General features: G+C 43.0%; 1 protein-coding gene across 5 annotated transcripts; it reads right to left on the minus strand.

Moving 5' to 3' along the window:
- Positions 1-11148: 11148 nt before the first annotated feature.
- On the minus strand, positions 11149-26865 carry ZNF319 (zinc finger protein 319). Of its 5 annotated transcripts, XM_056525368.1 has the most exons (4): positions 26548-26865; positions 16244-16280; positions 16085-16170; positions 11149-13374 (listed from the first exon to the last, which is right to left on the minus strand). In XM_056525368.1, the coding sequence occupies exon 4, from the start codon at positions 13259-13261 to the stop codon at positions 11591-11593; it is 1671 nt and encodes a 556-aa protein (XP_056381343.1). In that variant the 5' UTR covers positions 13262-13374; positions 16085-16170; positions 16244-16280; positions 26548-26865; the 3' UTR covers positions 11149-11590. The 5 variants fall into 5 exon arrangements, with proteins under 5 accessions (XP_056381343.1, XP_056381342.1, XP_056381341.1 ...); XM_056525367.1 differs by lacking the exon at positions 16085-16170; XM_056525366.1 differs by lacking the exons at positions 16085-16170; positions 16244-16280.
- Positions 26866-27582: the final 717 nt, after the last annotated feature.

Here is a 27582-nt window from a genome sequence, read left to right on the forward strand (position 1 = left end):
GGGGACGTAAAAGGTGGGGGAGTGCACTTAAAGCAAGGTTTTAGAAGCACGCTGAGAGCTCCGTCCTGTCGTTTAACCCAATATTGCCTGTGGCATTAGTTTTTACTATCCATAGTGTTTCTATGCGCAGTAATTTTTGCTCTATCCGCTCATATTTGTTACTAATGATTTTTTCTATGCCTACAAAACGTAGAACTTCAGGATGATTATTATTATGGACCTCTTTTACGTGGGTTTGCAGACGAGACGCTCCTGGTCTTCCAGTGCGTATGGTATAAAAGTGTTCCCTAATTCGCATATGGAGCTGGCGTTTGGTCTGCCCTATGTAAAAGAAGTTGCATGGACACATAATGGCATATACTACGTTTTTGGTGCGGCAGGTGATCAACTCTTTTATGGTGTGAAATACCGGGCCCAGTCTAATATGTTTTGTTTCCCAGCAGTATTTACATTGATTGCAGTTTTTACACTTGAAATTGCCTTTAGGTGTAATATCATTTAGCCAAGTTTCATTTCCTTTTTCTGTGTTGTTTCTCTTACTATTTTTAAGTTTATCACCTATGGTTTGCATTTTTTCTATAGGTTATACGAGGTTTCATTATTGCTCTTTTTTTCAAATCCTCATCGGCTTCCAATAGGAACCAGTTCCTCCTTATTGCTCTCTCAACTATAGGGTTCATAGGGGACTTCTGGAAAACAAAAGTAAATCTATCTATTCGTCTATCCACTTCAAAGGTAGCTGTTTTGTTTTTTAATAAATCTATTCTGTTAAGGTTCGTGATATTAGCTTACAAAAGTTTTTTTCTAATAAATCCCCACATAGTCAGCAGTTAAATGAGAGTGATAAAATGATTTGTATAGGCTCTCTAGGTTTTTTTCCTCCTGACACTGATCAGACAGATCGCGAGTGTATCACTATGCTAGCTACTGAGTTTGCAGATAAAAAAAGAGTCAGCTGCCAGCCCTATTGAAGAAAAGAGAAAAGGAAAAAAGTCTAAATTTACTCCTTCAATAGTACAGGGCAGCAGCATTGACTCTTTCACTAAAGCAGTAATGAAAGATGTGAAAGCCATGATTTACCCTAATCCTATCTCTAACCTTTCTGGTCCCAAAGTTCAGGCGTTGAAAAACCTAGAAAAATGAAAAGATCTAACTGTGATTCGTGCCGACAAGGGAGGCAGTGTTTTAGTGCAGTACACAGCCGAATATGAAGAGAAAGCTATGAGACAGCTTGCCGACACAGAAACCTATACCCCCCTTGCCGGCCGATCCAATTCCCAAAATACTTACTAATTTAAAATCTCTCCTGCACAGACATGTGGTCAGTAAAGCACTTTCAGAAAAAAATGCAGAAAAATTACTACCAGATATTGCCAAACCTGCACGCTGGTATCACTTACCCAAGGTCCATAAGTCGCTGAGCCGACCCCCAGGCAGGCCAATTGTGGCCGGGATCGGCTCAGCGACCGAATTTCTATCTCAGTATCTAGACTGGGTACTCAGCCCGTTACAGACATCTATCTTATCATATGTCAAAGACACTAAGCACCTCCTCCAAATTCTGAATGATGTTCATATAGAAGAGGGATATAGCTTGTGTTCCATAGACGTTACCAGCCTGTACACCCGTATTCCACACCTAGCAGGTATACAGGCTGTAAAAGAGACTCTTGCTTATGCCAATGTGTCAGATAACATGATTAATTTCGTTACAGAAGGCCTCTCATTTGTGCTTAATAATAGTACCTTCATGTACAAAGATCAATGGTACAAGCAGGAGACCGGTACCCCAATGGGGACACCGGTCTCCTGCACGTACGCAAACCTATTTCTTGGACATTTTGAAAACATCTATGTGTACAGCGTCAATAATCCCTATCTCCCCTACATCAAAATGTACCATCGCTATGTAGATGACATTATAGTATTATGGACAGGTACAGAAATATTGTTCAAAGAATTCACAGCATATCTTAATAACAATCTGGTGAATATGCATTTCACCCATAACTATGGTGGTAACACTTTACAGTTCCTAGACTTGAAGCTCATTATAGGAAAAGGACACATAGTAACAGGAAATTACAGAAAACCTGTTGCGAAAAATACATTGCTGCATTACCATAGTTCGCACAGATTTATAACTAAAAATAATATTCCATATGGACAGTTTGTCCGCTTAAAACGAAACAACAGTAGCGACACCACTTATAAAATACAGGCAGACGAACTAGAGAAAAGGCTTACAGAACGAGGTTATCCAGATGAAATAATAAGACACTGCAGATTGAAAGCAGAAAACCTTAACAGAATAGATTTATTAAAAAACAAAACAGCCTTTGAGGTGAATAGACGAATACATAGATTTACTTTTGTTTTCCAGAAGTCCCCTATGAACCCTATAGTTGAGAGAGCAATAAGGGAGGAACTGGTTCCTATTGGAAGCCGATGATGATTTGAAAAAAAGAGCAATAATGAAACCTCGTATAACCTATAGAAAAAATGCAAACCATAGGTGATAAACTTAAAAATAGTAAGAGAAACAACACAGAAAAAGGAAATGAAACTTGGCTAAATGATATTACACCTAAAGGCAATTTCAAGTGTAAAAACTGCAATCAATGTAAATACTGCTGGGAAACAAAACATATTAGACTGGGCCCGGTGTTTCACACCATAAAAGATTTGATCACCTGCCGCACCAAAAACGTAGTATATGCCATTATGTGTCCATGCGACTTCTTTTACATAGGGCAGACCAAACGCCAGCTCCAGATGCGAATTAGGGAAGACTTTTATACCATACGCACTGGAAGACCAGGAGCGTCTCGTCTGCAAACCCACGTAAAAGAGGTCCATAATAATAATCCTGAAGTTCTATGTTTTGTAGGCATAGAAAAAATCATTAGTAACAAATATGAGCGGATAGAGCAAAAATTACTGCGCATAGAAACACTATGGATAGTAAAAACTAATGCCACAGGCAATATTGGGTTTAACGACAGGACGGAGCTCTCAGCGTGCTTCTAAAACCTTGCTTTTAGTGCACTCCCCCACCTTTTACGTCACCTGCACACGTGAGAGGTGTGCAGGCACGGGATAGGTGAATCACTTGGTTCACTCATATAAATAGCAGTCACAGGTACCTTCAGACATGGCCGGACGAAGCACGGCAAGCGTGCGAAACAGGAGCTCGGTCGCCATCCACTGTCCCCCTACTACCCTTCTCTTCTGTACCCTATTTGTAAGTATGCTTCAATAAAGAAGACTTGCAAGCTGAATTGGTGAGTGCCAATATTTTCTGTTTCTTACGGACAGACTTGTAAATTACTTCTATAAAAAAATCTTAATCCTTCCTGTACTTATTAGCTGCTGAATTCTACAGTGGAAATTCTTTTCCGTTTGAAACACAGAACTGTCTGCTGACATCACGAGCACAGTGCTCTCTGCTGACATCTCTGTCCATTTTAAGAACTGTCCAGAGTAAAAGGAAATTCCCATAGCAAACATATTCTGTTCTGGACAGTTCCTACAATGGACAGAGATGTCAGCAGAGAGCACTGTGCTCGTGATGTCAGCAGACAGCTCTGTGTTTCAAAAAGAAATTTTTTTTCGCTGTAGTATTTAGCAGCTAATAAGTACAGGAAGGATTAAGATTTTTTAATAGAAGTAATTTACAAATCTGGCACCAGTTGATTTAAAAAAAAAAAAAAAAAAAGTTTTTCACCGGAGTACCCATTTAATATTAAAACACATTGGCCCCAGGGAGGGGCGTGTCCTGCAGCGCATGGCGGCGGTCGCATAATTCTTGTGCTCCGCTCTCCTCTGGGCTTGCTAGCGGCTTCATAGCGTCTGTACCTGCCTAATCTGCTCCTCACGGACCGCCACTGGTTGGGGAATTACCTGCCAGAGAAATCATGACCCGTACGAGAGGAAACAAGAAGAAAAGCCCCATGAAACTTACGGCGTTCTTCCCCGCCGCCGAGACCTCCCAAGATGGCGCGGCGGTATTCCCGCCTCGGCAGGCCGGAGTGCCCTCTGCAAGCGGATCAACATCACCGTCGGCGGGGAATGCCTCTCCGGCTTCGACCTCCTCCAGGGCAAGCAGCGACCATCACCTGGCTCTGACGTCCACAGCTCTGTCCGCTCCCGGTGGCTCTGCAGCGCGGACCGGCTCACCTCAGGTACGACTCTCCCCTGGGCCTTCAGATAACCAGCCGCCAGGGGGTCTGCCTGTGAGGGATTCTGAGGGGGGTGCCCAAGCCCCGCTCACAGAGCAGGTCATGAGAGGCTTACTATCGGAACTGAAACGCTCCATACAGGCTGACCTCAATACGGCGGTCACAAGCATACAGTCTGAGCTGGCTAATATAGGGCACCGTACCTCTCATATTGAGACTAAAATGGCGGAGCTCACGGCCTCACATAATGCAGTGGTGGATGTGACTAGCTCCTTGGAGGAAGAGGTGCTGGCCCTTAAATTGAAGCTCGCAGATGTAGAGGACCGCTCCCGCCGCAACAATCTTAGGGTTAGAGGGGTGCCGGAGTCTATCAAAACGGAGGATCTTCAGGACTACCTAACTGACTTCTTCACCTTGCTTCTTCCTCATTCCACTGCTCTTGACCTGCTCATAGACAGGGCGCACAGACTGCCTAAGCCGAAGTCTCTCCCCGGCTCTGTGCCGAGGGATGTGATTCTCCGAATGCACTTTTACCACATTAAAGACCACCTTATGCAAGCTGCTCGTACTGCCTCGGGCCTACCTGAACGATTTGCTGCACTGCAATTATATACGGATCTCTCAGCGGCCACCCTTGCCAGGCGACGGGAATTCAGTGCTGGTACTAAAGTTCTGCGGGAGCGAGGGATTCCCTACAAGTGGGGGTTTCCTGTCAAGTTGATTGTTACTCATGAGGGCACTAAGAAAGTGGTGTCCACGCCAGCCGAGCTGGAGCGCTTATGCAGTGAATGGAACTTATCTGCTACCTCACCATCCCAGAAGGCCTCTGGAACTTCTTCCATTCCTGCGGTGGAGGAGGAGTGGAGTGTGGTCACTAACCGCAAACGAAAGAACACTAAGTGAGGTGAAGGTGCTGTGTTCTCTGGTTTTTCCCTATGCTGTGTGGACTACTTGCTACGGGTTGCTGCGTCTGGAACTGGTACAATTTTTCTGGTCCTGTTTAACCTCTTTGTGCCTTGTGCTAGGTACCTCCTGGACAGAATAGTTTTTCTTTTTTTTGCAGGCCCAGCTGCGGACATTACGATTTCTCCTGTCCCCCATTGAGGCTTACCACATGGCCTTCATTGTTCTTTGTGTTTTTGTGGTTTTCCTGTTTTTGTTCTCCCCTTGTTGGTGTCTTACCCCTGTATGTTGGTCTGTCCTGTCCAGGTCATTAAGGTACATGTCCTCAAGTCCTGACGGTTGTTTTTGCACAGAAATGACGAAGTTACTAGTGCTGATGTTTATTACTGTTAAGAAAATGTTAGCGGTGATTGTGAAATCTTCTATGCCTTGCAATGGTACTTAACTTGGTTTCTATTAATGTTAGAGGATTGAACTCGCCATTCAAGCGTTCTCGAGTGTGGCATGAAGCCAAGCGCTTGCATGCCGATGTTCTCTCCCTGCAAGAAACTCATTTAAATGTAGAAGACGCCGGGCGTCTAAAACATCATAGGTACCCCCACATGTTTAACTCTCACGCTCAACACAAAAAGAGGGGGGTGGTCATTGCCATACGGGACTCGGTGGCTTTTTCTGTACAACATACTCAGATTGACGCTGACGGCAGATACATAATTTTGATATGCACGCTCAATAGTGTGCTATACACGCTGGTGGCTCTGTATGCACCTAATCGTCATCAATGTATGTTCCTTAAGTCACTCCTACGTCAGGTGGAGAAAGTAGCAAAGGGACATGTGGTACTGTTGGGCGACTTTAATATGACTATGTGGCCGCAGGTAGACGCTACAGCTCCATCCTCTAGGCCGGGCTCGACTAGCTTTTTTTCTATGATTTCTGCCTTTGGGTTGTATGATGCATGGAGGGTGACCCATCCTACTGAGAAAGACTTTACATTCTATTCTACTGCACATGGGACTTACTCCCGCATAGATTATACCTTGGTGTCTAGATCTCTGCTCCCTTTACTAGCACAAACTAAGATCATGCCGCTGGAGTGGTCTGATCACTCCCCCATTAGTATTTCCATCAGGGAAACTTACACACATCACCCAGCTTCGGTCTGGCGACTTAATCCCATGATCCTGCATAATCCTGAGTATGCTGAAGCCACAGCTGCAGTCGTCCCTGCCTTTTTCCAGATTAATGATGATAGGTCAGTGACCGACACTACCCTGTGGTGTGCCTTTAAGGCTACCATTAGGGGCCACTTCATTAGCCAGACGTCACATGAGCGAAAGGTGAGAGTGTCCAGGACTTTACAATTGCAACAGAGGATGGCTGAGTTACATAGGCATAACAAAGAATGCTTCTCACCTGCGGCTGCTGCTGAACTCACACGGCTGCATGCTGAACTACACGCCTTGTCTTTACACTCACACGAGTTGGCACTTAGGAGGCTTAAAATGACGTACTATTGGCAGGGTAATAAGACGAGCTCTACATTGGCTAGGCAGTTGAAGAAGAAGATGGCTAGATCTAGAATAGCTTACCTGACTAACCCACAAGGTGTCAAGCTTACTGACCCGAAGGGAATGGCCGATTGCTTTGCGGGTTACTATAGCAAATTATACAACCTAGGCCAGGACCCCTTGACACCATCTGCTGACACTATCTCTTCATTCCTTTCGTCTGTGTCTATGCCCACTCTGTCACCTGACCAAGCAGAAGAACTTAGTGGGCCTTTCTTGGAGGAGGAGGTGATTTCTTGTATCCGCTCCCTCAAAAAGGGTAAGTCGCCGGGACCTGATGGTCTCCTGAATGATTTTTATAAGAAGTTTGACACGCTAGTTGCCCCCTATCTAACCAGGGTCTTTAACAATATTGGTGATTCCGGTCAGCCCCCAAAAGAGATGTTAGAGGCTTTGATAGTCACCATCCCTAAGGAAGGTAAACCCCCTGATGACCCGAGTAGTTATAGGCCCATTTCGTTGCTTAATAGTGACATCAAGCTGTACGCTATGGTGTTGGCATCCCGACTTAATGTTTTTCTCCCTTCCCTTGTGAATAGAGACCAGGTAGGCTTTGTGCAGAGACGTCAGACCCTAGATGGCACGAGACGCCTTCTGAGCCTGATTACTAAGGCCCACACTGATCGGACGCCTTCTCTGCTCCTTTCCTTGGATGCGGAGAAGGCGTTCGATCGGGTTCATTGGGGATATCTGCGAGCGGTTCTTTGTAAGTTTTGCATTCCTCCCGCATTTGGGCGAGCGATCATGGCCCTCTACACCTTACCTTCGGCTAAGGTGTTCTCGTCCGGTGCCCTCTCCGAGGGATTTTCCCTGACCAACGGGACGAGACAGGGGTGCCCCCTGTCCCCAATAATTTTTACCCTTGTTATGGAGCCGTTTGCACAATGGATTAGAGAATCTTCCGTTGTCACCGGCATTAGAGTAGGCCCCACAGATCACCGAATCGGCCTCTTTGCCGATGACGTTATCCTGTGCCTCTCCCGCCCTCAGATCTCCTTACCAGCTGTGATGGAGATATTGGAGAACTTCAGTCACGCTAGCTATTATAAACTGAATGCGTCTAAGTCCAATATCCTGGCACTTAACGTACCTATAGATTTGGAGAATACACTGAAAACGCAGTTTCCCTTTAGGTGGGCTTCAGAGAAGATACCTTACTTAGGCATATCTTTAACTCCCCACCCCAACAACCTAGTGGCAGTGAACTTTTCCACCCTGAAGGCACAACTTGTGAAAGATATGGAACAGTACGGTTCCCTTCCTATCTCATGGGCGGGGCGGATAGCCACGGCTAAAATGATGATGCTACCTAGAATCCTATACTTCCTTAGGAATTTGCCGGTAATAGTACCAGCTTTCTATATAGCACAACTCCAGAGGATGGTACTCCGCTTTATATGGGCGGGGAAGAGATCCAGGGTTAGAGCAGCCTTATTGTATCAGTCTGTAGAGAGGGGGGGTATGGGAGTCCCAAATATTAGGGCTTACTATCAGGCGGTTATATTGGATCAATTGAAGAAGTGGTGGTGGCAGGTGGAATCACCGCATTGGGTGGAAATTGAAGCATCTCTTCTGTCCTCTCCTTCACTTTTCTATTTCCTATGGACTCTCCGCTTCAACCCTACCTCTTCGCCCCCTTCTCCATACACTACGATAGCTGCTGCAGTCAGACAGTGGAGTAGGTCTACTATATGCAATAGATTACTCCCCCCTAGAATAAGCCTGGTTTCTGTGGAGGCAATTGGCCTGCACCTCCCTGACATTGACTTCCGACACTGGGTGACTAGAGGTATCAGATTCCTTTCTGACGTAGTTGATGGGGATGGCTTGCTTCCTTTCTCCACGATAGTTGCTAAATATGGGATTCCTAATAAGGACTTTTTTCTATATCTCAGACTGAGACATTTTATACAATCCCTACAGTGGCCAGTGGTTCCCCTTAAAACGACTTACGAATCCCATTTCCTGGATGGGGGGACGTTTCGGAAAGGCATTACTATCGGATACTCTGAGATAGTGAAATTAGATTGCCCGGAGCGTTACCCCTTCCAGGACAAGTGGGAACGGGACCTGAATATGACATTCTCCTCAGAACAGTGGGCGTTAGCATTTTCTTTACCTAAAAAACACTCTAGGTGTGCTTCTCACTTTGAGGCGTCCCGCAAGCTCCTATATAGATGGTACTACACCCCTGTCAGATTGGCTAGGATGTTCCCATCGGTCCTCCCATTGTGTTGGAGATGCAGGGCGGCAGAGGGGTCGCTGTTACATGTCTGGTGGTCTTGCCCTGAAGTGCGACCGTTCTGGGAGCAAGTGAGGAGCCTGCTTGTCTCCTTACTCATGGTTCCCTTCCCTTGGGGTCCAGAGGTGGCCCTGTTAACTCTGGGTGTAGAATTGTTGCTTCCCACACACACTACGATCCTGTTCCAGGTTCTCACTGTGGCTCGAACGGCGATTGCTAGGTGCTGGAAGTCAACAGACGTTCCTGCCCTCCCAGCCATTAAAGCGGAGATACGCAATAACCTCACCCTTGAGGGACTCATAGCTAAGCGGTTAGGACTTTCTAAACAACGTATTGATGTGTGGTTTACTTGGATCGAACAGTTGTAGTGCCTTACATTACGATTTCTGTATTGCTTTCCTGTATTCCTATGTTTTTTTATTTTATTTTTCTGTACCTTATTATGTATATTTACATAACTGTATACTCCTTGAAGATTTGACATTGGATGGACCGTATGACCTTCCCTGTTTTTCTTTTATCTGTGTTCCTTGTTGGAAATAATAAAACTAAAATAAAGTTTTAAAAAAAAAATAAAACACATTGGCCCCAGATGGCACCCATCCCATAGTTTTGCAAGGATTACGTACCATGCTAGACATTGCTTTTATTTAAAAATTCTATATTGACAGGGATTGTTCCACAGGACTGGAGCTTAGCAAATGTGGTACCAATATTCAAAAAGGAGTCTAAATCCTGGAAACTAAAGGCCTGAAAATTTTACATCTGCTATGGGTAAAATTTTGGAGGGTTGTCTGAGAAATGCTATTCTGGAATATCTTATGGAGTATCTTTTCTAAGGCATTTGATACTGTGCCACACAAAAGGTTAGTGCATAAAATTAGGAAGTAGGAATTAGAGTATACACGTAAATGGGTTAGCAGCTGGCTCAGTGACAGGAAGAAGAGGCATCAATGGAACTTACTCTGGTTGGATCATAGTTACAAGTGGGGTATAGCAAAGGTCAGTACTAGGTCCACTTCAATATTTGCAGATGACACTAAACTGGGTAAGGCGACCATCACAGAGGAGGATAACAATCTTAAAAAGGGATCTGGGGAAGGCTTGGGCGCAGACATGGCAAATTAAGCCATGCTGATAAATATAAGGTAATGCACTTGGATCTTAAAAACAAACAGTTCAATTATGTATTCAATAGGAAAACATTAGGTAAAACTACTACAGTAAAGGACTTGGGGATATTGGTGGACAGTAAGCTCAACTTTTGTGATCAGGGATGTATCAAGAAAGGCATAGAGGCTTGTGACAAGAACAGTTTTGCCTCTGTATAAGTCATTAGTTAGACCACACAGAGTGTTGTGTCCAATTTTGGGTACCTATATAAGGAGGACATGGCAGAACTGGATTGGGTGCAGAGTAGGGCGACAAATATAATTACATGTATTGGAGGATTACAGGACCAAGACAGATTGTCAAGCTTGCGGTTATTTAGTTTGGAGAAAAGATGTCTAAGGATTGATTTGATCACAATGTAATTATATGTGAATGGACAGTACAGAGATCTTTCTATATCTAGGCCACAATAACCATGACAAGGGAGCATCCTCTACTTCTAGACTCACAGATGAGAATTCTTTAGTGTAAGAGCAGTGAGACTATGGGACTCTCGGCCATATGAGTTAAGATGGCTGACTCAATAAACAAGTTCAAGGGGGGCCTGGATGTTTTTCTGGAAAAAGATAATATTACAGGTTATGGATACTAGATTTATGGGGATAGAACATTGATCCAGGGAGGGATTTATTCTGATTGCCATATTGAAGTGGGGAAGGAATTTTCTCTTATGGGGCAACAGGCATTAGCCTCATAGGGGGTTTTGTCTTCCTCTGGATCAACACAGTAGGGTCTTTGGTTGAACTTGATGGACTCTCATTGTTTTTTCAACCTTATAAAGATGTAACCTCTGGACCATGCACCTTCACAGGACAAAGGCAGCATACATTGTAGATTGTAAGTACTTGTCCTCTGTCCCTCTATATCAGTTTGTCATTTACTGTGTCGCGTTCACTGTACTTACGCCTGTGTTATGTATTTTAATCCTAATAAGTACAGTGCCCTGAAACCAAGGGAGGTATAAAAGGAGGCAATAATACATACTATTATTAATTTCAGTCAGCAGACATAAAGCTCTGAACAGTGCTGCTACTTTATTTATATAATTATACATTGTGTGTTATGTTGTACGCTGCCCCCTGTGTCTATAGATCAAAGAACAGAGTGCATGCATGACACACAAGCCGGTCACTCTTAACAGTTACCAATATATCTGAAATCAGCTCTGACGAAATGTGAATAGGTGAATAGAGCACAGCTATGATGAGGACTAAATGGGCCGACCTCAGAACAGGAAGAGGTATGGTGCAGTAAAGTTTGGGCCTTTAATGTGCACATTTAGTATGATTTCATCTTAAAGTTCTTCCAGAGACATCAGATGTCTCTTTACTATCTTTTTATATCAACACAAGTGTGGACTGGACACTTAACAAAGACACATGTTACAGCAACTTCCATGGCAGCTCATCCACTTTAAAGACTGGTTTATTACTCTCCAACATGAACAGGATTATAAAACATTAGAATAGGATTTAGTGTGGGGAATGTAGGTGCACTAGTGTCAGTCACAGTAATGTGAGTCAGGGCAGACATGCTGCCACCTGGAAGGCACCATCTGCTGTGTGCTGTGCACTGTGTTCCTGGAGCTGACTCAGTTCATGAAAGCGCTCCCCGCACCACAAGCACTTGTAATGCTGTTCTCTGTTGTGGACGCTCTGATGTTTGTTCAGATGTTCCCTCTGCTTAAAACTTTTGTCACAGGACAGGCATTTGTATGGCTTCTCTCCTGTGTGCACCCGTCGATGTCTTTGCAGGTCAGATGCGTATTTGAAGCGTTTTTCACAGTCTGGACATTTAAGAGGTTTATCTCTGGTTGGGTCACAGCGATGCTGAACAAACTCTGAAGAGGAGAAGAAGCGGCGCTCACAGGCTGTGCATCTCAGCGGTTTTTCTGTGCAGTGGGCAGCCTGGTGTTTCTGTAGAGCAGAAGCACGCTTGTAAGTCTTATGACACACACTACACTGGAATGGCCGCTCGGCACTGCTCTGCCCACACTTGTGCCGTAACAAGTCCTGCGACTGGTGAAAGCCCTGCTGGCAAGAATTGCATTTGAAGATGCTCTCGGCCCCATGCTGACCAAAGGCCATTCCTTTTTCACAAAAGGTGCAATTGTCAGGTTCCTCAGCTTTATGTGTGCGTCGATGCCTCATGAGAGCGTACTGCTGCTTAAAACTCATCTGACAAAGATCACAGTGGAAAGGGCGTTCCTCACTGTGTGTCCGTTCATGCTGCCTGAGGTCTGATGGCCGCCGGAAAGTCTTTTGACAGGCGCCACAATGAAAGGGCCGCTCCCCAGCTGGTGTGCAAGGGTGCTGAAGTAACTGAGAAGATTCCTTGAAGCGCAGCTGGCATGTCTGACATTGGAAGAGCTGCTCACCTGAGTGGGCATACATGTGCCGCAAGAGATGGGAACGATGTTTAAAACTTTTCTCACAAACTGTGCACTTGTAGGGGCGCTCTGAGCTGTGTGTGCGCTTGTGGTGCACCAGGTGTGAGGACTGGCTGAAGCTCTTATCACACAGCGTGCATTTGTATGGCTTCTCACCCGTGTGAACACGTTCATGACGGGACAGTTCTGAAAGGTGCTTAAATGGCTTGTGACATAAGGTGCAGATGAAAGGTCTATCAAGGGATGTTGTGGTTGGTACAGGTGGAGGTGCAGTGGGTAAACAGGCTCTCTCTGCCTCTGGTGACTTGTATGTCTTCTCACAGATGGAACATTTTAAAGAGCTGCCATTGTGGGCAGTGTGGTGCTGAGCCAGTGAGGTTAGCAGAGAGAAACCCATTTTACAAACTCCACATACAAAAGGCTTCTGCTCAACCTGCGTGCACTGATGTTCAAGGAGGTCAGTTGCCTGGTGAAAGATCTTTAGACACTGGGTGCACTGGAAGGAGCGGTCCTGACTGGCTGAGGGCATGCACTGATGTTCTTGAGGGTTTGTCAGATGGGTCAAGTCATGTCCACACAGCCCACACTTGTGCAGAGACTCAGCAGGGGGTAAGGGAGGATGCTGGATCCCAAGATCAGGTTGCACAAGAATGCCGTAGACAGCACAGCCCAATGGATTGTCAGCAGAAGCTGGATTAGCAATGGGATGCTCCCCAAGTGCAATAGGATGCTGAGGTGTCTGCTGCTGAGATGACTGCAAGGAGGAAGAGGGGGCCTGTGCAGGAGCCCAGCCCTCGGACATGCTGGGTACCAGGATATAGGCGCTCAACAGGGAAGGCTTCAGGATTACAGCTAAGCAGTTATAAGGCAGAGGAGGGTCTTCTACACGTCCTCAAGGCATCTTCTGTAGGAAATCTGCAACAAAACAAAAAAGCTGAGCAGACGCGACTGAGAACCCAAAATAATGTTATTACAGAGTGGGGAGGAGCCAAGTATTGCACAGCAGAGGGTATGCTATGTAAAGGGGCATACAGATCGCAAGAAGAAATGTACTCACACAGATGGTATCAATATATTCAGCATTGTATAGAATTTTATATAGAGCATAAGAGATATACATATCTAAATCACACAGCAGAGAGTGTTATTCTATAAGGAAACATTCAAATGTATTGTGTTCACTGCAGATTTAATGCTGGTAAATCGATGTAACTAAATGACTGAACACATCATCAAATGTTCAATAGTAAGTAACCTGTCTTCCATGTTGGCTGATTGCTGAATAAAGTGTCGAGCATTGCTTGAATTGCCACGCTGGACTCTCTATTAATTTCTGTTACTATTGTTGGACTGGGGTCCGGTCCTGTCCGCGTCGTGGTGAGGGCACAAGGGTGAGCTGTGTCAACTATACTTTGCTAAGTGTGAATGTGTTGTAAAGAATGACTAAATGACACAACAGGGAGCATTACTATACAGAGGATGATGCAAATATCACACAGTAAGGAGCATTATTACACAGAGATATATACAATTTTATATATATATATATATATATATATATATATATATAAAGCAGGGGTTTTATATAAAGGCTGATTATATCACACAGCAGGGAACATTACTATATAGAGGCTGGTACATACAGTATATTATCAGCAGGTGGTATTATCATGTAGAAGTATATATACCGTATATTATGTAGAGGATGATGCTACCTGAGGAGGCAGTTCTGTGTCCCTGGAATAGAGAATGTGGTGCCGTGGACAGAGATAGTCTGTATACTCCCCTGTGGCCTGGGGCTAAATAGGATCAGTGACAAACAGCTTAAAGGGGTACTCCACTGGAAAACATTTTTCTTTTTAATCAACTGGCTTCAGAAAGTTAAACAGATTTGTAAATTACTTCTATTTAAAAATCTTAATCCTTCCAGTACTTATCAGCTGCTGTATGTTCCAGAGGAAGTTCTTTTCTTTTTGAATTTCCTTTCTGTCTGACCACAGTGCTCTCTGCTGACACCTCTGTCTAGTCTATTTTAGGAACTGACAAGCGTAGGAGCAAATCCCCAGAGCAAACCTCTCCTGCTCTGGACAGTTCCTGACATGGACAGAGGTGTCAGCAGAGAGCGCTGTGGTCAGACAGAAAAAAAGAAAAAAGAACCTCCTCTGTAGCATACAGCAGTTAATACGTACTGGAAGGATTAAGATTTTTAAATAGAAGTAATTTACAAATCTGTTTAACTTTCTGGCACCAGTTGATTTAAAAAAAATGTTTTCCAGTGGAGTACCCCTTTAAAGACTGAGCTTCCCGATTGCCTCCAATCTGGAGAGGTGACAGGCAAGCTAAAGTCTGTGAGGGTCATGTGAAAGAACCGAATCTATGAGTTGGAGTCTGTAGGGCTGTGTTTTCACTTTTAAATATAATATTAAAAGTTATGTTTTAACGCCCCATAGATCTGAGGTTAGTTTTTCTGGTGATTCTGTGTTTCTACTTGGCAGTGTTTTGGAGAACTGCCAGAACAGTTTTTGGAGCCAAAGCCAGAACTGTATCCAAAAGGAATGGGAAATATAAAGGAAGGACTTCTCATTCCTGCAGGATCCACTTTTGCCTTAAGTTCAAAAACTGCAGTGGGCATTTTCCAAAAAACTGCCAAATGGAAATGAAGCCTAAATTGAGTTCTGCTAAGCATTTCTGGGACATTAGCCATTTTGTGTGAAGTAACACATTCGAGGTGTGCTTTGTCAGGTTTTTGGTAAAAAGCCACCTGTATAGTTAGGGAACTATTTGTTTAGTGAGAGCTCAGACGGGTAGGGTTTATCTTGTGAATATGAGCACTATTTGCCGTGGACTAAAGAATAAAGGAATACAGTGGACTGCAGCCAATTTAAAATCAGATTGTGTGTGTTGAAATACAGTTTTTGATGTGCTAACCGTCTAAACCAAGGGGATGGTGATCCCCAAGGACTATTCACCCCTGTCAATGTGACAATATTACAGCTATAAAAACACACATTATTGCTGACATTTATCAAGTGAGTACAACTGGTTTAGGGTGTCAAAAAGTAGCAAATTTTGGTGAAAACCCACAGTTACACAAACACGTCACTGGGCAAGGCTTAGCATAGAGGGGTGTGGTCTCCTGTACCCACCAAATAAAACCTGCTCTAAAAGTGTTTTAAAAAAGTTCTATTTAAATAAGACTATCACCCGAGATATATACCTTACTAATAGAGTTGTATCACAAAGTGTACTGTGAGGTGAGGTGCGTTTGCAGCATGCTGCCTTGTGCTGAACAATGCCAAAGGCAGAGAAGCAGACAGGGAATCAATTGCAGGTGCTGCAACCTCACTGATGTGTGATAGTCTGCTGTAAGATGTTCTGCAACAGCTCTGGACAGGGGAACTGGAAGGATCACTGTAGGAGGGAAGTAGGCAGGGTGGGAAGACTATAATGAAGAGCTGGGGAAATGCATTTTGGGAATTGTAGTACAGTACTAAGTAGCTGCTCAATCATAAAGTACAACCAGGAAGTACAGAACTAGAACCCCTGAAACAAATGGATTTTTGGTGATTTCAGAATTAGGAGAGACAGGTAAGCAATACTATATGCTTCTGCCACATTTTTTTACCTGATGTCAGAATACCTCTAATCGCTGATCGGGCTGACGTCCGGTAATAACTCTTTAGATGCTGCGATCAAAGTTGATTGCGGCGTCTAAAACGGGAGAATACAGTGTCGGTGAAATTGCGGCGTCCCGAACAGCTGAGGACAGCGGGAGGTATCTTACCTTCTTCCTGGCTGATCGGCGTTTGATTGCTCCAAGCCTGAAAGCGCAGAAAACACTGATTAATGCATTCCCATGGCAATGCATTGAACAGTACCTGCTATCAGTGTATGCAGTATTATAGCCCCTAGTGGGGGCTATAACACTGCATAAAACAAGTAAAAAAAAAGTTAATAAATGTGATTTAACCCCTTCCCTAATAAAAATCAGAATCACCCCCCTTTTCCCATAAAAAAAAGTCTGTAAATAAAAATAAAAACAAACATATGTGGTATTGCCACGTGCATAAATGTCCGAATATATCGTTAATTAAACTGCAAGGTCAATAGCGTACGCCCAAAGAAAATTTCAAAGTCCAAAATAGCGTATGAATAAAAAGCGATCAAATAGTCCGATCAAAACAAAAATGGCACCAATAAAAACTTCAGATCACGGCGCAAAAAAAATGAGCCCTCATACCGCCCTGTTCGTGGAAAAATAAAAAAGTTATAGGGGTCAGAAGATGACAATTTTAAACGTATACATTTTCCTGCATGTAGTTATGATTTTTTCCAGAAGTACGACAAAATCAAACCTATATAAGTAGGGTATCATTTTAATCGTATGAACCTACAGAATAAAGATAAGGTGTAATTTTTACCAAAAAATGTACTGTGTAGAAACAGAAGCCCCCAAAAGTTACAAAATTGTGTTTTTTCTTCAATTTTGTTGCACAATGATTTTTTTTTTCCGTTCCGCTGTAGATTTTTTGGTAAAATGACTGATGTCATTACAGAGTAGAATTGGTGGCGCTAAAAAGAAAGCCATCATATGGAATTTTAGGTGCAAAATTTAAAGGGTTATGATTTTTTAAATGTAAGGAGGAAAAAACGAAAGTGCAAAAACTGAAAAATGCTTGGTCCTTAAGGGGTTAATGATACTTGCAGCCAGCACCTAGTGAAGCTGTTTTAAGTAGGGATCGACCGATATCGTTTTTTTAGGGGCGATACCGATAATCGGTGGAGGTTAGGGCCGATAGACGATAACTTATACCGATATTCCGGTATAAGTTATCGGCTATTTATCCCCCCTCGACACCGCTGCAGGTCATTGATTTAAAGCGGGCACTTTAAATAAATGCACTGCAGTGGCTTTTGCGGTGCCATAGGCCGCCACCACCCGCTTCTCTCCCCCTACCTGTCAGGGTGGTCCGGGCCATCCATCCTTCCTTCCTGTAGTGTCCGGCGGCATTCCGGGTGGAGGGTGCACCGGTCCGGGCTGTCCTTCTTCTCCGGGGGTCATCTTCTCCACTCCGGGCAGGCTCCGGCCTAGTACGCTGCATAGACGCCACTACGCAGTGACGCCCGTGCGCAGCGACGCACCTGACGTCACGGCGTCTATGCAGCGTACTAGGCCGGAGCCTGCCCGGAGTGGAGAAGATGACCCCCGGAGAAGGACAGCCCGTACCGGTGCACCCTCCACCCGGAATGCCGCCGGACACTACAGGAAGGAAGAATGGATGGCCCGGACCACCCCCATTACGGGTAAGTTTATTATTTATTTATTTTTATGGACGGAGGGTGGGGGAGGGGCCCGACCGGTATAGCGGTATGGGCAAGAATCCATACCAGTATACCGCCCAGCACTACGGTGGGGGGGTGCGACGCGGTGGGTCGGGGGGGCGGTCGTGGTGCGGCGGGTCTTTCGCGGTGCGGGCGGTGCAGGGGGCGGGGCATTATCGCCTTATCGGCAAGGTAATTGCCGATACCGATAATGCCCGAAATCGTGATTATCGGCCGATAATATCGGCCATACCGATAATTGGTCGATCCCTAGTTTTAAGTAGTGGTAAGTCCAGATGCTAGCAGCAATATCCAGGGAATCTCAAGTGCTAGTGCATAGCTATTAGCCACTAGAACTCGCAATTCCCTGATAATTACGGCCGACACCTGGACTTGCCACTGCCTAAAGGGGTTATCCATTGGAAGGTATTTTTTAACTATGCCCCTTCTGGAAAATATAAAAATTAAATCATTACATACCTACAGCGCTCCCTCAGTGCCTCCTGCTTCTGTTCCTGATGAAATCATCTTCCTGCTTCTCAGGCCCAATAAGTAACCCTGCAGCTCAGCAAATCGCTGGCCACTGGGGTGACCCACTTGGCCAGTAATTGGCGGAGCAGCAACGTGGCACAATTGGCCTAGGCACCAAATAGAAGACCGGGCCAGGTCCGATATGTTATATTGACGCTCAGCAAATTACTAGCCGAGGGTGGACACTACAGCGGCCAGAGAGTCGCTAAGCTGCAGCGTGATGTATTGGGTCAGAAAACAGGAAGAGGATCACACTGAAAATCAGAGCAGTATATCAGAGGCACCTTGTGAGTGCTAAAGGTGAGTAGAGGTTTATTTTTTTTTATTTATTACAGTATGGGCATAATAAAAAAACTAAAAATATTTTTTGTTTAACTATGGATAACCCCTTTAAAGTTGCATCTCCAGGTGCAATAAAGAGGTACATGCAGAAGCCACAGGCTATTGGCATAGCATGTAAGAGCGGCCTAACTTACGCCAGCAAACAGGCAGTTTAACCCCTTCCCGACGTTAGGCATAGATGTATGGCACAAAATGGCGAGTGACAGCTGCTATCAGCTATCAGCCGACAATCATGAATATGACATTTAAAAGGGATCTGTCATAAGTGTCACCCCAATAACCTGTTTGTACAGGATTGTAATGTCGGTGACACTGATGAAAATGATACTTACCTATCCCTGATCCATGGCCCTGTCATTATTCTCCTTATTCGGGCGTCAGGCTTAGTGCATGGGCGACGCTTCAGGAGCAGTCTGACATCACGGGTTAAGCTGCAGGCAGGCTTAACCCCTTAAGGACTCAGGGTTTTTCCGTTTTTTTCAATTTAGTTTTTTCCTCCTCACCTTTTAAAAATCATAACCCTTTCAATTTAGCACCTACAGACTCATATGATGGTTTTCTTTGCGCCACCAATTCTACTTTGTAATGAAATCAGTCATTTTACCCAAAAATCCATGGTGAAACAAAAAAAAATAATCATTGTGACAAAATTGAAAGAAAAAAAAAGCAATTTTTTAACTTTTGGGGGCTTCTGTTTCTACGCAGCACATTTTTCGAAACAAATGACACCTTATCATTATTCTGTAGGTCCATACGATTAAAATGATCCCCTACTTATATAGGTTTGATTTTGTCGTACTTCTGGAAAAAATCATAACTACATAAACGAAAATGTATTTGTTTAAAAATGTCCTTTTCTGATGTATGAGGGCTAATTTTTTGCGTCGTGATCTGAAGTTTTTATCAGCTCCCTTTTTGTTTTGATCAGACTTTATCGCTTTTTATTAATTTTTTATGGTATAAAAAGTGACCAAAAATACGCTATTTTGGACTTTGGAATTTTCTTTTTACGTGTACGCCACTGACCGTGCGGTTTAATTAACAATATATTTTTATAGTTCAGACATTCACGCGGCGATATCACATGTGTTTATATTTATTTTTATTTACAATTTTATTTTATGGGAAAAGGGGGGGTTCAAACTTTTATTAGGGAAGGGGTTACATAGTTACATAGTTAGTATGGTTGAAAAAAGACATACGTCCATCAAGTCCAACCAGGGACGGGTGTAAGGGGATAAGGGAAAGGGATGTAGTTTTATAATTCTCCATAAGCATTAATGTTATTTTGTTCCAGGAATGTATCTAACCCTGTTTTAAAGCTGTTAATTGTTCCTGCTGTGACCAGTTCCTGAGGTAGACCGTTCCATAAATTCACAGTCCTCACGGTAAAGAAGGCGTGTCGCCCCTTTAGACTAAACCTTTTCTTCTCCAGACGGAGGGAGTGCCCCCTCGTCCTTTGGGGGGGTTTAACCTGGAACAGTTTTTCTCCATATTTTTTGTATGGGCCATTTATATACTTATATACGTTTATCATATCCCCCCTTAAACGTCTCTTCTCAAGACTAAACAATTGTAACTCCTTTAATCGCTCCTCATAGCTAAGATGCTCCATGCCCCATATTAGCTTAGTCGCACGTCTCTGCACCCTTTCCAACTCCGCAGTGTCCCTTTTATGAACAGGCGACCAAAACTGAACAGCATATTCCAGGTGAGGCCGTACCAATGCTTTATAAAGGGGGAGTATTATGTCCCTGTCCCTCGAGTCCATGCCTCTTTTGATACATGACAATATCCTGCCGGCTTTGGAAGCAGCAGCCTGACATTGCATGCTATTCTGTAGTCTGTGATCTACAAGTACACCCAGATCCTTCTCTACCAGTGACTCTGTCAGGTTAATCCCCCCTAAGACATACGACGCATGCAGGTTATTAGTACCCAGATGCATAACTTTACATTTATCCACATTGAACCTCATTTGCCAAGTGGATGCCCAGACACTTAGTCTATCCAAGTCATCTTGTAACTTATGCACATCCTCTATAGACTGTACTGTGCTACAAAGCTTGGTGTCATCTGCAAAGATAGAAACAGAGCTGTTAATACCATCCTCTATATCATTGATAAATAAATTAAACAACTCACATTTATTAACAATTTTTTTACACTTTTTTTTGTGTGCAATGTTATAGCCCCCATAGGGGACTATAACATGCATTACATTGATTGCCCACACTGATCAATGCTATGCCATAGCATTGCATTGATCAGTGTTATCGGCAGTCGATTGCTCAAGCCTGGATCTCAGGCTTGGAGCAATCAATCGCCAATCGGATATGTAGGAGACAGGTAAGGGGACCTATATAAGTAGAATATCATTTGAATCGTATGGACCTACAGAATAAAGATAAGGTGTCATTTGTATCGAAAAATCTGCTGCGTAGAAATGGAAGCCCCCAAAATTTATAAAATGGCTTTTTTTTCAATTTTGTCGCACAATTATTTTCATGGTCCATGGAGATTCATGGTCCCTTCTGCTTGTGAAGGTAGCTCAGATCCTGAGCTTTTTAAATGTATTTGAAAGGAGTTGCTTTGTATATATATTTGTCAGCATTTTGACCTAATAAAGATTTTTTGTACTTAGGTGTTCGCCATTTTTAGTGTTTTCCTTTTCTCTTGGTGTTATCATAGCATAGCATTGAACACTATGAGCAATACACTTAAAAAGTGTAAAACCACCCCATATTCCCATTTTTTTTAGTAAAACAACAACAACAAAAAAAACAACAGATTTACCATTGTGGCATGTGGAATTGTCCAAACTTTTACAATATAATTATATCAGAAGAAAAATATATAAAAACAGAGAAAAAAAAGTTCCATCTAAACTAAAACTACAGATCACAGTGTAAAAAATAGCCCTCAAACAGCCCCAGAGGCAGAAAAGTGATGTTATAAGTGTCAAAACTGGGCAATTTATTTTCCTAAATAAAGCTTGACATTTATTAAACCATGCATTATACTCGATATGATTTCATTGGTCTTGCATATCCCTCTTTTTCCTTTTTCTCCTTATTATGATTTTTCCCTTCCCTCTTGTTGTTTTTGTCTTGAGTGTTCTTGTCTTTGTTTCTATGTGTTGTAGGTGTTGTCCAGGATGTCTGTAAGGGCGCATTTTGGGTAGGGGGGAGGGGCGGGTTGTGGGTTGATTACTGGTATGGTGCTTAGTTCTTTGCATATGCGTTTTGAATACTGTGGCATACAGAGTACTGCGTTACCCAACTTTGCCTGCCTTGATAACTTGTTTTCTCTCCGTTTATCTTGATTTATCTTTTCTTGTGAAATTTATAAAATTGCAATAAAGAAAATAAAAATAAAATATGAATAGGAGAAGGTGGGTACTGCATATACCACTATAGAGGTCAAAGCAAAGAGGTGTACTCATGCAATGCAAGGGCTGCCAACTTACTACTTTGTGTCAGCCAATAATTCTCTACCTCAGCAAACCACTTCAACACAGTCAGAGGTCGAGTGTCCTTCCACCGCCTTGGCAGAGTTGTGTTTTTTTCAATATCCCCCAAAAATTATATATTATATGGTTGTGCCATGCATCTTATGGTATGGCATTGTTAAAAATTACAATTGGTCACGCAAAAGCCCTTACACGGTGCTGTGGATGGAAAAATAAAAGTTATGTCTCTTACTGGCAAGAAAAACAAAAATGCAAAAATAAAAATTGGCCCAGTCCAAAAACTTTTTTATTTGTTGTTACTGATGAAAATTTAAGACTTTTTATTATATGGTTGTTTATTATAATTTTTTTGAATATTTAATAAAGAATACAGCCCCTGAAAATACCACCACTAGGGGTCCCCATACCTACTGGGACACTAACCAGTCCTGCAGCAGCATCAGCTTGTCCATAAGTCATGGTCAAGAGATAACTCATGAACAAGGCTGCCTGAGCATACAGACCAATCACCTCCCACCACCACAAGAGAGATATACACCACGATTTTGCTATAAGGTTTCGGCATACGGTTTCATAAAAAAAAAAAAAAAAAACGTATGCAACCGTACAGAAAACCTTGCCCATAGACTTTCCATTCAAAACAGTATGTACCATAATGTATACGGTTGTCTCCGTTTTTCAAACCATGCGGTTTTTACTTTTTTTTTTCCGGACAGAAAACCGTGGCCTACCACGGTTTTTGGTCCAGGTAAAAACCCTTTTAAACCGTATAGGTTTTTAATAACATGGGAGTCAATGGGAACCATACAGAACTGTATGTGTGTACGGTTCCATCCAGTTTGCACCATACGGTCTTTGACTTTTCACAGTCTTTTTCTTGGAATTTCAATTAAACAAGTGAAACTTTATTCATAATGGAGTGAAAAGTTAAAAACGTATACGTTTTTTCTTAAAAAAAACGGATACAACCGGACATAGTTTTTGAAACCTTTTACAGTTTTCAAACGTATACAGGTAAAAATTTGTACACACGTTTTTGATACAGTTTAGTCAGGTTTTGAGGAATCCGTTTTTTTTTTATTTTTTTGTATCAAAAACCTGATACAGGAACTGTATTGCAAAAATGTGGTGTGATCCCAGCCTAATAATAGTGTATAATCCCTCCCCCTAATAAAAATTTGAATCCCCCTCTTTTGCCATTTTATCAATAAAATAATGTAAAAAATAAATAAATAATAAACATATGTGGTATCACGGCAATGTCTGAATTATTAAAATATAATGTTAATTTAAACTGCACAGTCAATGGCGTAAACAGAAAAAAATACCAAAGTTCAGAATTGCGCATTTTTGGTCACTTCATATAGAAGAAAAAATATCATAAAAAGTGATTATAAAAAGTCCATATAAAACAAAAATCATACTGTTAAAAACTACAGATCAAGGCACAAAAAATTTGCCCTGATACAGCCCCATATACAGAAAAACTAAAAAAAAGTTATAGGGGTCAAAATAGGACAATTTTAAGCCTACAAATTTTCTTACAAAAAGTCTTTTTTTTTTCCCTAGCAAAATAAAACAAAACCTATATAAATTGGGCATCATTGTAATTGTATGGACCTACAGAATAAAGATAATGGCCCAGATTTATCAAACTGTGTGAGAGAAAAAGTGGAGGGATTTCCCACAACAACCAATCACAGCTCAGTTAACAAGCTCTGGTAAAGTGAAAGCTGAGCTGTGATTGGTTGTTGTGGTAAAATCCCTCCACTTTTTCTCTCACACAGTTTGATAAATCTGGTCCGATGTGTAATGTGTACAGAAAAGTGCACTACGTAGAAACGCAAACTACCTAAATTTGTATAATGGCGGTTTTCCAATTTTGCCCCACAAATAATTTTTGGTGGCTTTACCATACATTTTGTGGTAAAAGTAGGGATCGACCGCTATCGATTTTTTAGGGCAGATACCGACACTCTGTGGACTTTAAGGCCGATAGCTGATAACTTATACCGATATTCCAGTATAAGTTATCGGCTATTTCAGCACACACCCCCTGACAACACCCCAAACAACCCCCCCCCCCCCCCCGCTCCTCTCCCCCTGCCGGTCCTTAGTCCAACCACCACACCGCACCACCCCCGCCAGAGACCGCCGCCGCTGCCCCATTGCCTCCCCCATCCCCGGTTTTATAATTACCTGTTCCCAGGGCCCGCGCTACTTCTGGCTCCGGCGTCGTCCTGAGCTGTCACTGTGCGCACTGACGGTGACGTCGCGTTGAGGACATCACTCGTCATTGCGCACCGCTGCACACAGCGTAACGCAGGACGCAGCAGGAGCCAGAAGTAGCGTGGACCCCGGGCCCTGGTAATTATAAAACCAAGGATGGGGGAGGCAATGGGGCGGCGATGGTCTCTGGCCGGGGCAGTGCAGTAGGGGTGCGGTACGGTTGGGGGGGGGGGGGCGGTGGGCGATGCATTATCGGATTATCGGCATTATCGGATTATTGCCGATACCGATAACGATGCCGATCCTTTGGACAGGGGAGAGATGTCTAGGGGTGGAGTACCCATTTAAAGGGGAACTCCAGTTGAAAACTATTTTTATAAAAATAAACTGGTGCTAGAAAGTTAAACAGATTAGTAAAATAATTATATTTAAAAATCTTAAAGGGGTACTCCAGTGAAAACTTTTTTCTTTTAAATCAACTGGTGGCAGAAAGTTAAACATATTTGTAAATTACTTCTATTAAAAAATCTTAATCCTCCCTGTACTTATTAGCTGCTGAATACTACAGAGGAAATTCTTTTCTTTTTGGAATGCTCTCTGATGACATCACGACCACAGTTCACTCTGCTGACGTTATTATGATAATAATAACGCTTTATTTATTGTTGTCCTTAGTGGGATTTGAACCCAAGACCCCAGCACTGCAAGGCAGCAGTGCTAACCACTGAGCCACCATGCTGCCCTTAGCATGCATCTGCTATGCATCTGCTATGCCTGGTTGCTAAAATGGACAGAGATGTCAGCCGAGAGCACTGTGGTCGTGATGTCATCAGTGTTCCAAAAAGAAAGGAATTTCCTCTGTAGCATTCAGCAGCTAATAAGTACTGGAACGATTAAGATTTTTTAATAGAAGTAATTTACAAATATGTTTAACTTTCTGACACCAGTTGATTAAAAAGAAAAAAGGTTTTCACCGGAGTACCCCTTTAATCCTTCCAGTAGTTATCAGCTGCTGTATACTACAGAGGTAGTTCTTTTCTTTTTGAATTTCCTTTCTGCCTGACCACAAGTACTCTCTGTTGGCACCTCTGTCCATTTTAGGAACTGTCCAGAGTAGGAGCAAATCCCCATAGCAAACCTCTCCTGCTCTGGACAGTTCCTGACATGGACAGAGGTGTCAGCAGAGAGCACTGTGGTCAGGCAGAAAGGAAATTCAAAAAGAAAATAACTTCCTGTGTATTATACAGCAGCTGATAAGTACTGGAAGGATTGTGATTTTTTTTTTAATAGAAGTCATTTACAAATCTGTTTAACTTTCTGGGGCCAGTTGATTTAAAAGAAAATGTTTTCCAGTGGAGTACTCCTTTAAGGCTAAAACAGGCTACATCCTTAAGGGGTTAACATGCAAATGATCTTCTCCACTATTGTTTTATTTTTTGTTTTTCATAATTATTATTTTCTATCTGTTCAAAATAATAAATCGGTCAGCTAATCGATTATGAAAATAATCCCTAGTTGCAGCCTTATTATGTACATGCAGATTTTTTGGTTTCCCTGTTTAATAAATCTGCAAACATTTCCAAAATATTGTTTTCATTTTGTCATTATGGTGTATTGAGTGCAGAATGAAGGGGAAAGCAGATTTTTAGGGAATAGAACAGTGGTCTACAACCTGTGGACCTCCAGATGTTGCAAAACTACAATTCCCAGCATGCCCGGACAGCCAACGGCTGTCCGGGCATGCTGGGAGTTGTAGTTTTGCAACATCTGGAGGTCCGCAGGTTGAAGACCACTGGAATATAACATAATGTGAAATAGGTGAAAGGGGCTGAAGACTTTCCTGATGCACTATCCAAATTACACAGCATTGGGTATTACTATATAAAGGATGGAATAAATATGAATATATATATATATATATATATATATATATCACAGCATAGTGCAGTATAAAGAAGACTGTATATATATATATATTATACACATACATATCACACACACAGCAGAGGATATAGAGGATGGTATATATTACACAAAATAATGTATTATTATACTGTATAGATGTCGCGGGTGATATCATTATTATATTTAGCTGTTAGGACGAGGTATCGGGATTAGGCCACAAGCCGGGGACTTTCCTGAGCAGACATAGCCGCTGCCTACCGACCCCCTCCCAACACCCCGCACGTTACCTGAATACCGCGGGGACCGGCGGGGCCTGCAGAACGAGGGAGGAGGAGGAGGAGGCGGGCGGGCTCGGGCGGCTGCGGCTCCGGGTGTCGAATGTTTTGGGAGGAGCCAAGAGAACCGCCCCCTACCGGACACCGGGGAGGAGACCGAGAGATACCGAGGAGGCCTCAGAGAGATGGGGGGAGAGAGGGAACGTGATAGAGAAAGAGGATGAGAGGGACAGAGAGAGGATGAGAGAGACCGTGGAAGAGAGAGGATGAGAGAGACAGGGAGAGGATGAGAGAGACAGAGAGAGGATGAGAGAGACAGGGAGAGGATGAGAGAGACCGTGGAAGAGAGAATGGAAGAAAGATGACAGGAAGGAGTGAGGCACAATGCTGGACATGGTCACCATTAAGTTGGTTTCTTATTCACTGGAGCTGGTTTCTTATCCGCGCATTGTCTTATAGATGACGATGACTAATAGACATTTTCTCCTCTTTATTCCTCTGCACTAAACCTGTTTTTTTTTATACATAAATGTTGAATATTATTTGGGAACAATCGAATTCAGAAGAAAAAATATAGATTGTGTTTTTGCTGAAAAAAAAAAGATAGTAAAAAATGGATGAAAAAAAAATGCGTATTGGGGTTAAACGCGGTTGGGCCACTGACCTAATGGTTTAAAAATAAAGAGTGAGGGCCCCTCCATAATACCCAACTGTATCCAGCCTGGCCCAAACTGTGGATTGGCAAGAAAATAGGTGCCAACCTTGCCAACTATGTACATTTTCTGCATTTTGAATAAGTAACTGGTGATTTCAAAGGGTTAAATGCCATTGGGCAACTGAATTAAAGATGGAAATATAAAGAGTAAGGCCCCCTCCATAATACCCAACTGCATCCAGCCTGGCCCAAACAGTGGATTGGCATTAAATCAGGTGCCAAACTTGCCAACTATATACATTTTCTACATTTTGGATAAGTAACTGATGAATTTGAGGGGTTAAACACAATTGGGCCACTGACCTAAGTGTTGAAAAATAAAGAGTAAGGGC

The sequence above is a fragment of the Hyla sarda genome, chromosome 6 (genome assembly GCF_029499605.1).
Source record: "Hyla sarda isolate aHylSar1 chromosome 6, aHylSar1.hap1, whole genome shotgun sequence".
NCBI lineage: Eukaryota > Metazoa > Chordata > Amphibia > Anura > Hylidae > Hyla > Hyla sarda.

What these genes read in the sequence shown, in the direction of transcription:
- ZNF319 (XM_056525366.1), bottom strand. Translation starts at nt 13,261, where the DNA reads ATGTCCGAGGGCTGGGCTCCTGCACAGGCCCCCTCTTCCTCCTTGCAG.